General features: G+C 34.3%; 1 protein-coding gene across 1 annotated transcript; it reads right to left on the bottom strand.

Annotated features, from left to right (window-relative positions):
- Nucleotides 1-8,810: 8,810 nt before the first annotated feature.
- LOC129900321 (sesquiterpene synthase 12-like) lies at nucleotides 8,811-11,301 on the bottom strand. The gene is made up of 7 exons (XM_055975273.1): nucleotides 11,138-11,301; nucleotides 10,624-10,909; nucleotides 10,174-10,540; nucleotides 9,867-10,085; nucleotides 9,567-9,705; nucleotides 9,225-9,476; nucleotides 8,811-9,129 (listed from the first exon to the last, which is right to left on the bottom strand). The coding sequence occupies exons 1-7, from the start codon at nucleotides 11,231-11,233 to the stop codon at nucleotides 8,836-8,838; spliced, it is 1,653 nt and encodes a 550-aa protein (XP_055831248.1). The 5' UTR covers nucleotides 11,234-11,301; the 3' UTR covers nucleotides 8,811-8,835.
- Nucleotides 11,302-13,491: the final 2,190 nt, after the last annotated feature.

The following is a 13,491-nucleotide window of genomic DNA, read 5'->3' as shown; positions in this document are numbered from 1 at the left end:
GGGGAGGAAGCACCACAACTAAAGTTTGATATGACAATAAATATGAAAATAAATTAGACACGAGAATTTTACGTGGAAACCCCTCTAAACGATAGAGAGGAAAAACCACGGGGTAGAAGGATCTCACTATTTTGATATGGAGTACACAACTTTCAAATACAAGGAGAAAACAACAATTAACACTTCTCTCTTGTAAAAGAAACAACTACTAAAGAGGACACTCAAGACTACAATATTTATCTTGGTGTATAACTCTCTTTGTATTCTTACTCTCTCTTTCTGAAATTTTAGGATGATCTAAATGAGGGCAAGAGGCCCTCTATTTATAGAAACCAAAAACGCGTAAAACATTTTACGCATTGCATTTTGTCAACCAAAAAGAACACATTTTTCTTTCTACGCATTTTTACCTTTTGAAAACGTTTCTTTTCCTTTTTCAATGAAAGTAGACTGTGCCTACCTACCAACCTCTTTTTTTGACTTTTCTTTTCACATTTTCTTTTCACATTCTCCCACTTGAAGATTTAATTGAGAATTAATTAAGTCTTCACATCATCCTTTCTACCCAGTTACTGCAATGTTATATTTCTGCCAGGCCAATAGAAGATCAAAACCATATAAACTTGTTACTGTTGATCGGCTTCGTAAACATATCTGCCAGGTTGTCATTAGTGTGAATTTTCTGAATATCCACACTGCCTTCTTCCACCTTCTCACGGACAAAGTGATACTGGACTCGTATGTGCTTTGTCCTTGAATGAAATGCCGGATTCTTTGCAAGATGCAAAGCGCTCTGACTGTCACAAAATAGAGCAATCTTCTCGTGTTTGTACCCGAGCTCCTCCAGTAACATTTGCATCCATATTGCCTCTTTGCTAGTTTGTGTAGCTGCTATATATTCGGCTTCCGTCGTAGATGTAGCCACGATAGATTGCAGTTTTGAAACCCAGCTTACAGCTCTTCCAGCAAGAGTAAACACATAACCTGTGGTGGACTTGCTTTTATCAAGATCACCTGCATAATCTGAATCAACATAACCTTTAACATTAAAGTCTGATCCTCCATAAAACATTGTAACATCTGAGGTACCCTTGATGTATCTCAGAATCCTCTTAACAGTATTCCAATGCTCTCTACCAGGATTAGCCATGTATCGACTAACCACTCCCACTACTTGTGCAATGTTAGATCTTGTACATATCATGGCGAACATTAAACTTCCCACTGCTGATGCATACGGTACTCTAGACATTTCCATCCTCTCTGCTTTATTGCTAGGACACATACTTGAGGATAACTTGAAATTAATAGAAAGTGGGGTAGAAATTGACTTACAGTCTTGCATCTTGAAGTGTCTCAAGATTTTCTTCAAGTAGTTCTTTTGAGAAAGCCAAATCTTCCTATTATTTCTGTCTTGGTGAATTTGCATCCCTAGAATCTTGTTTACTGGTCTCAAGTCCTTCATTTCAAACTCTCTAGCTAATTGTGCCTTTAAATTTATAAGACAATCTTTGTTGGGGCCTGCTACCAACATGTCGTCAACATATAACAGCAAAATAACAAAATCTTCATCACCAAATCTCTTGTAATAAACACAAAGATCTGAACTATGTCTGTTGTATCCAAGGCTTATAATGAAGGAATCAAATCTCTTATACCAATACCTCGGCGCCTGTTTGAGGTCATATAGAGATTTGTTCAACCTGCAAACCAAGTTCTCTTTTTCCTATTCTTCAAAACCTTCTGGTTGGAGCATGTAAATTTCTTCTTCAAGCTCTCCATGAAGAAATGCAGTTTTGACATCTAACTACTCCAAGTACAAGTAAAATGTAGCACACATCGCCAGGACCACTCGAATTGTTGTGAGTCGAACCACCAAAGAAAATATCTCATTGAAGTCTATACCTTCTTTCGGAGCGAATCCTTTCACCACCAATCTTGCACGATACTTCTCCACTTGATCATTACCATTGCGTTTGATCTTGTAGACCCATTTGTTTCCAATGGCCTTTCTTCCTTGTGGTAATTGAATAAGATCTCATGTTTTATTTTTATGAAGAGCTTCAATTTCTTCTTGCATTGCTGCCACCCACAAAGATGATTCTTGGCCTTTCATAGCCTCGTGAAAAGTTGAAGGCTATCCATCTTCTGTTAGTAGACAGTATGCAATATTACTCTCCATAGAATAATCTGAGTGCCAAGTTGGTTCTCTTCTCTCCCTAGTTGACCGTCGAACTTCTAGAGTTTCGATCTCAGCTTGCTCTTGTTCTTCGTGCTCTGGTGCTGCTTCAGAAGAAACTGGAACTTCTTCTATTTCTTCAACTTCAACTGTAGTAGTCTCTGATTTTTCTTTTGAAGTGCTACCTTCTTTTGCTTGTATCTTGTTTTCAACAAATACAACATCCCTGCTGATTATCACCTTGCGAGCTGTGGGATCTCACAAGCGATACCCCTTGACTCCATCAGCATAACCTAAAAAAAATTATTCTCTGGATTTTGAATCCAACTTTGATTTTTCTTGGGTGTTGTACATAACATAAGCAGGACTTTCGAATATATGTAAGCGAGAATAATCAGCTGGTTTTCCTGTCCATATCTCCATTGGCGTTTTCAGATCAATTGCGGTTGATGGTGACCGATTGATCACATAACAGGCGGTTTTGACTGTTTCTGCCCAGAATGGTTTTTCCAACCCTGCAGTTGCCAACATAGCTCTTGTCCGTTCCAACAAGGTTCTGTTCATCCGCTCTGCTACTCCATTTTGTTGTGGAGTATATGCCACCGTAAACTGCCGTTTAATACCTTCTTGTTTACAGAAGTTATTAAATTCATCACCAGTGTATTCTCCTCTATTATCTGTCCTCAAACACTTGATCTTTTTCTCAGATTCAAGTTCCACCCGCGCTTTGAATTCTTTGAAAACTGAAAAAACATCTGTCTTCCTTTTGATTGGATACACCCAACTTCTCCTGGAGTAATTGTCAATGAATGACACAAAATATTTCGCTCCTCCTAGAGACTCCACCGGTGCTTACCAGACATCAGAGTGGACCAGATCTAGTATTTCCTTGCTTTTAGCAGAGGAACTGCTAACCTTCAGTCTATTTTGCTTACTGGTAACACAATGCTCACAAAAGGGTAGTGAAACCTTTTTGAGCTCTGGAAGAAGCTTTTGCTCAGCAAGAATCTTCAAACCTCTTTCCGACATATGGCTAAGTTTACGATGCCATATCATCATTGATTCTTCAAATGAACTTGATGACGCGGTTGATGCTTCTCCTTCTTTGTGTGTTTCACCTTTAAGCACATATAGATTTGCAGCAAGTTTTTCCGCTTTCATCACTACAAGCGCTCCTTTGGATATTTTCATGACTCCACCATGAGTCTTGTATGAACATCTATTATCATCTAATTGTCCCAAAGACAATAGATTCTTCCTCAAGTCTTTTTACATGTCGTACCTCCTGGATGGTGCGTATCGTGCCATAATACATTTTTATTTTGATGGACCCAATACCAATAACATCCAAAGCATGATCGTTTCCCATGAACACAGATCCTTCAGAGATAGGTTTATATTGATGGAACCATTCTCTCCTGGAAGTCATGTTCCATGTTGCTCCTGTGTCCATGATCCAGACATCAGTGAAACATTTTCTGCCTTCATTATTTGATATTGATTCACTACATAAAATGTCGCCATCATCCGAGGTACATGAAACATTCCCTTGAGCATTTGATGGCTCAGGGTGTTCACTCTTCTTCTTGAACCAACAATCTTTCTTAAAGTGCCCTTTCTTGCCACAGTTGTAGCACTTGATATTCTTCTTACTTCTTGATTGAGATCTGCCATGATTGTGACTCCCACTGAGGCCACGTTTCGTTGGTCTTCCTCTCACCATCATCAAAGCTTCAGCTTGCTGCGAACTTGCTTGTCTGTCTTCCTTATTTTTGCGCCTATTTTTTTCTTCCAAGACAGCGGCTGCAATTTCATCGAAAACTAGACTGTCTATATTGTTCGTCAGGTTGATGATGAGTTGATCATACGATTCAGGCAGACTTTGAAGTAGAAGCTCCGCACGTTCAGTCTCCTCTATTTTGCAACCCATTGTTGTAAGTTGCGAAAACAGAGTATTCAAAGTATTAATGTGTTCAGTAACTGACATGGACTCTGCCATTCGAAGAGTATACAATCTTCTTTTTAAGATTGGAGTACACAGCTAAAGTTTATCTTGGGGAGGAAGCACCACAACTAAAGTTTGATATGACAATAAATTAGACACGAGAATTTTACGTAGAAACCCCTCTAAAAGATAGAGAGGAAAAACCACGGGATAGAAGGATCTCACTATTTTAATATGGAGTACACAGCTCTCAAATACAAGGAGAAAACAACAATTAACACTTCTCTCTTGTAAAAGGAACAACTACTAAAGAGGACACTCAAGACTACAATATTTATCTTGGTGTATAACTCTCTTTGTATTCTTACTCTCTTTTCTGGGATTTTAGGATGATCTAAATGAGGGCAAGAGGCCCTCTATTTATAGGAACCAAAAACGCGTAAAACATTTTACCCGTTGCATTTTGTCAACCAAAAAGAATACATTTTTCTTTCTACGCGTTTTTACCTTTTGAAAATGATTCTTTTCCTTTTTCAATGAAAGTAGGTTGTGCCTACCTACCTGTCACGACCCAACCCCATAGGCCGTGACTGGTGCTCGATTTGAGCACCCAAACGTACTCTTACCCCAAATTAGCATGTTAGTCAAGAAAATATAGGTAGTAATTAGGAAAGATCACTAAATAGATCACAAAAATAGATATAGGCACGAGGGCCGATAGACCGTCATGAAACAAACAAAATCCAAGACATATGTACAAAACCCACAACATAACTCTGTCTACAGACCTCTAAAGATGATAGCATAGTCATAAGACGGGACAGGGCCCCGTCGTACCCCTGACCAACATATCCAAATATACAAAGATAAAGTCAGTACCAAAATACAAGCTCCGAACAAGGGAGCACTGTCAATAACACAACAGATGTCCTAAACCGGCGGATCAGCTAATCAAACTTCGGTACCTGCGGGCATATAATGCAGCCCCCGAAGAAAGGGGGTCAGTACGAAAAAATGTACCGAATATGTAAGGCATGGACTATATTAGATAAAATCATAATCTGAATAGTATGTACAGAATACAAAATAAATGTTCAGCATTTCAATATGCTTATCATAATCTCAAATCATATATGCAAAAACATATGCCATATTCGGCCCCATTATGGGACTCGGTGAATAAAATGTGGTCGCCCTCCCATCATCTGCGCCACGGCACAGCATAACACCAGAGTAGGAAATATCTCCGTAACAAATCATATCATATCAGATGGTCATATCAAATCATATCATATCAGATCATATCATATCAGATCATATCATATCCCAAACATAGGTGTACATGGCACAGCATAACTCCGTAGCATAACATACACCACCCCATGTACATGTCATACCTTCCCCCTCACGTCGGGACACGGCGAACAATGCAGAGAAATACGCATGAAAATATATCCTGGCCCAGGCTCAGTAAAAGAGTGGTTACAGTATACACGAGTGGAGTAGTGAGAAACTAAATGCAATTTAAAATTTAAAATATTTATACAAACTCGATAGCATGGTTTTGATAACAGGTCATATATAAAAGAACTTGAATACTAATAGTAGCGCAAATATTTCCAACATCAAGATAGTCTATGTCAAAATAGTTTCTGGAATCATCTCCATATTTCAAAATATATTACGGAACTTAACGGAATAATTAGTCGTATAATATTCGGAAGAGTAGCAAAAAATTTCTCTCAAATACTACCTAACATAAGCCAAACGGAATAACAAAGAAAAATTCAGAATAGTGGGACCCACCTCGGTCAAATGAGGTGGCGTATACAAATTAGGTGCGTTAAACTCCATAACTTCATTTATAAGAGTTTTAAGGTAGTCGGAATTCATTTGTGCTGAATCTAGAAGTTTAGACAATTTTTCCAATACTTGTCTACAAAAATTTCGGCAGCATCTCCCCTATATATATGACAACCCCGAGATTACAACTCGGCCACAATATCAACAACCAAGCCAACAACAACACCTATACCATCAATAATCAATTTAAACACACTATAACATAAATTGGTTTCTTTCCAACTAGTGCAACAACTTTCAACCAAACTTTGCATTTCCAAGTAAATATGAATATTTCGTGTCCATAATTAATTTCAACTCATTCCAACATGGGTGAAAAATATTCCAAGTAAGCTATCCAATTTTCATCAATTCCATATTTCACTCAAAAATTTCATAAATACAACAAAATATTATAATTCATTTTCTTCTTTCAACTTCATACTCAAATTCATTTCTTCTTTCAACTTCATAATCAACAACAACAATCCATACTTGAACAACTTTACTTCCATAATATTATAAAATCATACTAAAAATACATAATTCCCTACAATCCATTTTAATACCAACTTAAACCATTTAAGCTTTCCTTTTGTTCCAAGAATCACAACAATAATTAACAAGCTATACAACCTTAATTTTTCCCATCTCATCACCTAACCCATATTTCCAACTTCAATTAATTTCATCCAACTTCCATTTTCAACATCAAATATTTATCATACTACTATTCAAATACTACACCAAAAATACTACACAAAAATTGAGTAAATCTTACTCATATAAGAACATGTACACATGGCACCATATTACCATACAAACTTTCATATTTCCTTAAATTCTACACACCCCTACTTACTACAACATCAACAAACTTCATAACACAAAGAAATTGGATTAATTCTTACCTTTTTCTTCTAACTTCTTCACTTAACCAAAGCTTCAAATCAACCAAACAAGCCTTCTATCTTCCAAAATAAGTTTACCATGTTATAAAGGACCCTTGATATAGTAGGAATACTAAGAGAAAGTAATTTTTGGGATGAAATTTCAAGAAGTTATGTTTTCCTTGCCTTGGTCGAACTCTCTCTTATTTTTCCTTAGTGTTTTTGGCTCCTCTATCTTCTTCCAATTCTCTTGAACATTCTAGGAGTTGGAAGATATAAGACCCCCTAGGTGAAATTACCATTTTGCCCCTCACCTTTTCTAATATTCCCAAGTTGAAATTCCAATTTTGTCCTTAACCTTTTGTAGTATTTCCATATGTGAAATTCCAATTTTGTCCTTAACCTTTTATAGTATTTCCACATGAGAAATTCCGATTTTACCCTTAAACTTTTCCAATATTTCCACATCCCAATTTAGTCATAAGAATTTTGTATCCAACAAAATTCAACATAGCCTTATTACCATTATCCCCAAAATGTCCTAATGTGGAAAAATACGGGTTATAACATTCTTCAACCTTTTTTTTTTTGACTTTTCTTTTCACATTTTCTTTTCACAAAGATTTGGTTGATATTTTCCTAAGGGGGAAGGAGAACGATCAACTTCAATTTCCACTCACAAATTAATGACCATATTAAAACTGTGATTCTTGTAAGTTTGCTCACACTCCTCGAACACACTTCATCTACATCTCCACCCCCTTAGCACCCATCCCTACGATCCCACTCCTTACCCCTACTTAATTTCGACTATAGTATTTGTTTTGATTATATACAAATAATTTTAAAATATATAATGTTTTTTTTTTACATATTAAACACAAGAAAATAAATAAGAGTGTCACTTATTTTTCTAGAAACTAATTACTTGTCTAATACTTCTTACTGCCTAATTAATTGGGTTATTCTTGCAAGCTCAACATGATTAAAAAAATGCAAAGATAATCAAAGCTGGAAGTTTATAGCTCTATACCCCTTTAATGATTTCTCCTTTAATATTTCAATACCCAAATTTCATTAAGATATATTTTGCCTTATGTACGTACTTACGTATTTAATTAAATTTTTTACTTCATTTATTTTCTTATTGACGTAAGACATTTTTATTGCAAATGCTGAAATATCAGCACAACCTACATAATTCTTCATCTAATTTTTGCTTGGTTTATGTATATGTATCCATTTGAATATTTTAAGAACGGAATGAAAATGCCCAAAGAATAGGATCTTTGCATTTGTTGGTTAGTTCTGAATTAGCTACTGAAAATGCACTTGATGATATTACTGACTAATATTGATTGTTTATTGTGTAATCCAATCAGCCATGAGATTGATATAATAAGTTCCTAAAGAGGTGAATAAACCCTTTCAACTTGACAGATGTCAATTATCTAGTATTAGAAGAGGGTGTGACAAGTCTAATATAATTTCTTTGTAAGTTAATACATAGTCTTTTTTTTATTAGGAAGAGATCTGGTATAGGCTTATGTCTTCCTTTTGAAGATTGTGGAATCAATCTTTTTTATTTTGCTTGTGAGTTAAGGTCAATGTCCCCTCGTTTTTGTAATTGTTCTTCAATTATAGACATGGTATGGGTCGAGTCTAACCCCTCAAAATCAAAGGGTAAGTAACGGCTGAACTAAAAAAAAAACAGAAAAAGAATTGAATACAACTTCTGTTATATTTTATTGAAGAAATATTAGAGAATAACATTTATTTTATGGTCAAAGTAGAGAAAAAGATAAATCCAACTCTTCTTTGCTTGATAGTAAATTAAAAACAACTTGCTCCCAGATATTCTTAAGAGGAATCACTGATTCTTTTATTATCACTCTCATATAAATAGAAGGATTTCAATTTATATGCCTTATCTTGCTCCAAATTAGTAATTGACCATAGGTGCATCGGCATAACTATCCTCATATCTTGACAGGTTCAACCAATAATGAGTTAATCATGTTTTTAAGTTTGCCTTTGGAGTTTGTGTATCCATCTTCCTCTTTATATAGAGTGTCAATCACACGTGCAAAATTAAGACCTCGTTCGAGAGCAAGCATTGGTACTTCAGTTGGACGAAAGAGTTCTTTGTTTATGTCCTTCCATCCGTTGACAACTTCTTTATGATGCTTAGCATATGCCTCTTGCTTCGACGCTCCATATTCTTTCATGTAGCATTCAATACATGAAGCTACATGCCTTCTTTGTTGTTCATCCTACATGAAACAAATTTCAGTATCTTTAGTACAATAAGTAGTTACAATTAATAGAACGAAAATGAATTACCTAACTAAGATATGATTGTACTTACTTCATGTCCAACAATATCATCCATTGCTCTGGAAATCAATGAGGAAGCTCGAACTATCAAAGGCTCATTCATCAACCATTCAAAAGTCTCTTTGGGTATAAATTCCTCCATACCGACCAAACAAGATGTTATTCCCATCATATAGCCAGCAGTTACAAGTGAATTCTCCATGTGCTCCTCATATTTTGGAATATAGTTACCATCATTCAACCATTGGGCTTCCTTAAAATAGGCTCTCACCAATTTCTTCATCTAAATAATTAATGTAAAAATAATACAATAAGTATTTGGTCGTCTTTTGGAATGAGAGCGAGTTATGCGGGGTTATAATAGTCTTATTACCTCATATTTTGCATAGTATACACGGTCCGATTTACCTTCTTTAGCCAACACTTGTTCCATTTCATCATAAACATCTAGAAGGGCTTGATAGACAGGTCTCAAAGATGGCGGCACTGAATCAATCAGACTAATGTCCCATCTGAAAATCAAGTTTATTTGTATCAAATTTACAAGCTACTAAATTTTTACGTCTTGCACATATTGTATAGCATTTCACAATAAAAACATCAAGACATGTTTTTTACACTCATCAATTAGGAATTATATAAATAAAGATTATTTATATCTGTATTTTTTTACCTCTGAATCGCATTAGTGAACGGCACAAGTTCGTCAAAGATTGCATAAGCATCATAAGTATCATCAATAATTGAGGTCATCTTGAGTACTTTTGTCATCATTTTTCTGGCACGACTATACTTAGGCTCAAAATACACTCCTAATATCCAAAAGTAACACTCAACCAGTCTGTCCCTTGCATATGGACATTTATTTCCAAAATCCAAATCTTTCCACCACCTACATACATCACAAGAGCAACTGTTTTGTTGAGTTTCATTTTTATTCATTTAATTAAAGATCGGTAGATCAAATAATGGACTGGTACCTTGTAAGCTCGCTAAGCTCTCTCTGGTGCAGTTTTTGGAGCACGTTAAAATCCAATTTTGCAAATTTCAAAAGCAAATCATTGTGTGCATCATCGTTTTGGTATGTGGATATGTATTTCCTTGCTCCCACCCTTGGTAAAGTCTTGCGAATAGGCTTACTTAAGGCTTCAGTAACTTCAACATTATTGCTCAAGTCAGAGACAATAGACTCGAGATGAGTGGTGGTAAAGGTAAGAGCTTCTTCAAGAATCTCCTCATCGCGCACTCTCAGATGTGATGCTTCATACAAACTTAATAATCCTTGGACGTCATTAGTAACCGTTTCCTTGAATTTCCCATCTTGGTCGATAAATTGCTTGAAGACATCTGGTTAGACATCATGTCCATTGTCAGTAAGAAATTTAACCTTATTAAAAGTTGTAATGTAATGAAGGATAGAATACATTTACCAGAAGTAATGTAATGTCCCTGTTGCCTCAGTAGTCGAAAACGAAGAGAAACAACGTAAAGATTATCATCATTCTCACTCCCACTCTGTAGTTGGGACATTGTCGTATCAAAAATATTTTGAATGGATGTTTCAATTTCATTATCGAAATAATATGCCACCCCCAATCGTTGCATTGCGTCTATCAACATAAGTTTTTGTGTGCTATTATCAGGAGTTTCCACCAGCATCTTCATAATTGTCTCTTTCAACTCATCAACTTCAACTTTTTCTTGGCTAGTAATTTCCTGCATGCGAAAAATCAGTATTATTGTTTACTCTAAATTGTCTATTTTCTTTAATAAAATATCAGCAAACTGTCGATCTCTCCCATCATATGTTAATTAATCAAATGTTATGTTAAGTCTTAAACACCTCTTTGTAATATTTAGACAACAATTAAGATAGATAGAAAAAAAATTGTATAAATGATAATAAGGACATTAAACAAATGTGAAGGTTTATGTCTGACTCACCGTGAGTTGAGGAGTATAAGAAAGGAAGTGATATCCCCAAACCGTTGGGTGAAAATTTGCTAAGGGACGGGACTTAATAGGAGAAGAAGTAGCCATTGCTTGCTCCAAGGTTTTTTCTTTTCTTGCTAATTGTGACTTTATGTTGTGCTAATTGGATGACCTATTTATAATTTACCTTAGTCCATTGAATTGAAATTTTAGGATTCAATTAATTTGTTGTTGATTGTTTAATTACCATTTATTCTACACTAGTATACATAACTCGTGATGCATCTATATTTATATATTTTGCAATAACCTCAGGATCCTATTAAAAATAAATAGTGAATGAAATAACTGGAAAGGTCGTTAGAATCCCTCTATTATATATAGAACGATCATCTACAAAACTATTCTTTTTATTTGTATTCAAATTCAAATTGAGAATTTATTTAAATATATTTTTTCCTAGCTCTTTTCAAGTTTTAAAGAATCCGTAGTCTTATTATAAAATTTATTATACATGTCTCAATTTTTTTTATAGATACAAAAACTAAATTACAATATAGCAGCAAAAAAAAATAGTTTTAAATTTTTTTCTTATTTTTTTCTCTTGTTTCCATTCACACTTTTTTTAAAAAAATTCTTTAGGGAAAAGGGTCAAAATACCTTTAAACTATTTGAAATGAACAAAATGCCTTTCATTTATAGTTTGGTCCAAAAATGCCCTTACTATCAATACTTTGGTCCAAAAATACCCTTATTATTATTTAATGGGTCAAAAATGCCCCGATTGTTATAAAATGGGTCAAAATGTCTTTTTCCGAATAAATAATACTTTTTAAACTTATAAAAATATTACTTTTAAGAAACTCTATTCTTGTTTTCTTTATTTTTAAACCACTTTAAGTAATAAAAATGTAGGGAATTATTTTATTCTTCGTAATCTCATTTTATCAATTAAAATAGAATAATTTTGTGTACTCTAAGTTTTAACGGATAATATATGTCACATATATAAGATCATAATAAATCCATCATTAATTTTTATTTAAATAACGATAAAAAAGAAATATTTTAGAATTTTTAATTTTTTTCTAATTGAAATAGAATAAACATTTGCTAATAAAAGAAATATTATTAGGAAAAAAATGTGTTCAAAAATAAAAATAATATATATATATATATATATATATATATATATATTTGAAAAAGGGCATTAAATAAGAAAGTCATTTGAAATTTCTTCGTCAAAACTTGTGCAAGGACTTGAGAAAACCACAATATTTCCATTCTTCATTCAGAGATATAGGGTTGTTCAAAATCAAACCGAAATTGATAAATTGAATCGAAAAAAAGTTATTAATTTATCGGTAATGGGTTATTGATTTAGCTTTTTTGGTAATGGTTTTAATTTTTTTTATTATTTGGTTATCGTTTCTTAACGATTTAAAGTATTTCTTAACGAGTTAACCGATAACTCGATAATAACTTAATAATTATATTTATTACTATTTGGTATATTTTTTTTTTTTAAGGGAACAGACCCTACACGAGGCTCCCACCTCTCGTGCACAGTCAGGGGTTGAGCATCACCCCCAAGCCTTAACATAAAAATAAAACAGAAAAATACAAGGAGGGGGACATAAACCTTACCTCCGATCCTATGTTGGTTCATAAGTCGGCTAACCTATTAAGGTCGGCTAACTCATCCCCGTAGCAAAAGGAGCTATCTATAACTAGAAAGCAGTAAACCTATGAGAGGACTCCTCCCGATACAAGTCGATTAAGAAAGCATAAATGAGGGAGACTCTCCCCTTCCATGAGAAGACAAGAAAGTAACTTACACTAGTCCTATTCAACTATGCTACGTACCATACATAGCTAAATTGAAGAAGAACAAGTATATGAACCTTCTATCTCGCATGGGTTGAAGAAGCTCTATTCGGTATATAAAGTCATTCACTTAGGGCTTAGTTTTCATACTTTTATTTCTTGGTGTCTCAAACTCTTGGTTATTATACAATATTTTACATTTGCTTTTGAGCAATACTCAATTTATCAACTCATGTGTATGGTTTATTTGGTTTGTCACCTTGTATCTAAGTGATTTTCAATGTTTTTTTTAAATAAAATCTTAACGGTTAAATCGATAATCGAATCGATAATGATCAATAACCGATAAACCAATATCTTAATGGTTATATAACTGTTTGGCATATCTATAAATCGATAACCGATAAGTCAAATCAATAAATTTCAAAATCTAACCGAACCTACTGATACGTAGCCCTACATAGATTGCTTTCTTGACTCTGCTCTTTGTTTTATCTATTTTACTTTCCAAATATGGAGAATAGAGAGTAAAATAGAGG

Source organism: Solanum dulcamara, chromosome 8 (genome assembly GCF_947179165.1).
Source record: "Solanum dulcamara chromosome 8, daSolDulc1.2, whole genome shotgun sequence".
NCBI classification, from domain to species: domain Eukaryota; kingdom Viridiplantae; phylum Streptophyta; class Magnoliopsida; order Solanales; family Solanaceae; genus Solanum; species Solanum dulcamara.
Note: the sequence above shows the minus strand (reverse complement) of the source record. Positions and strands in the feature narration are given on the sequence as shown.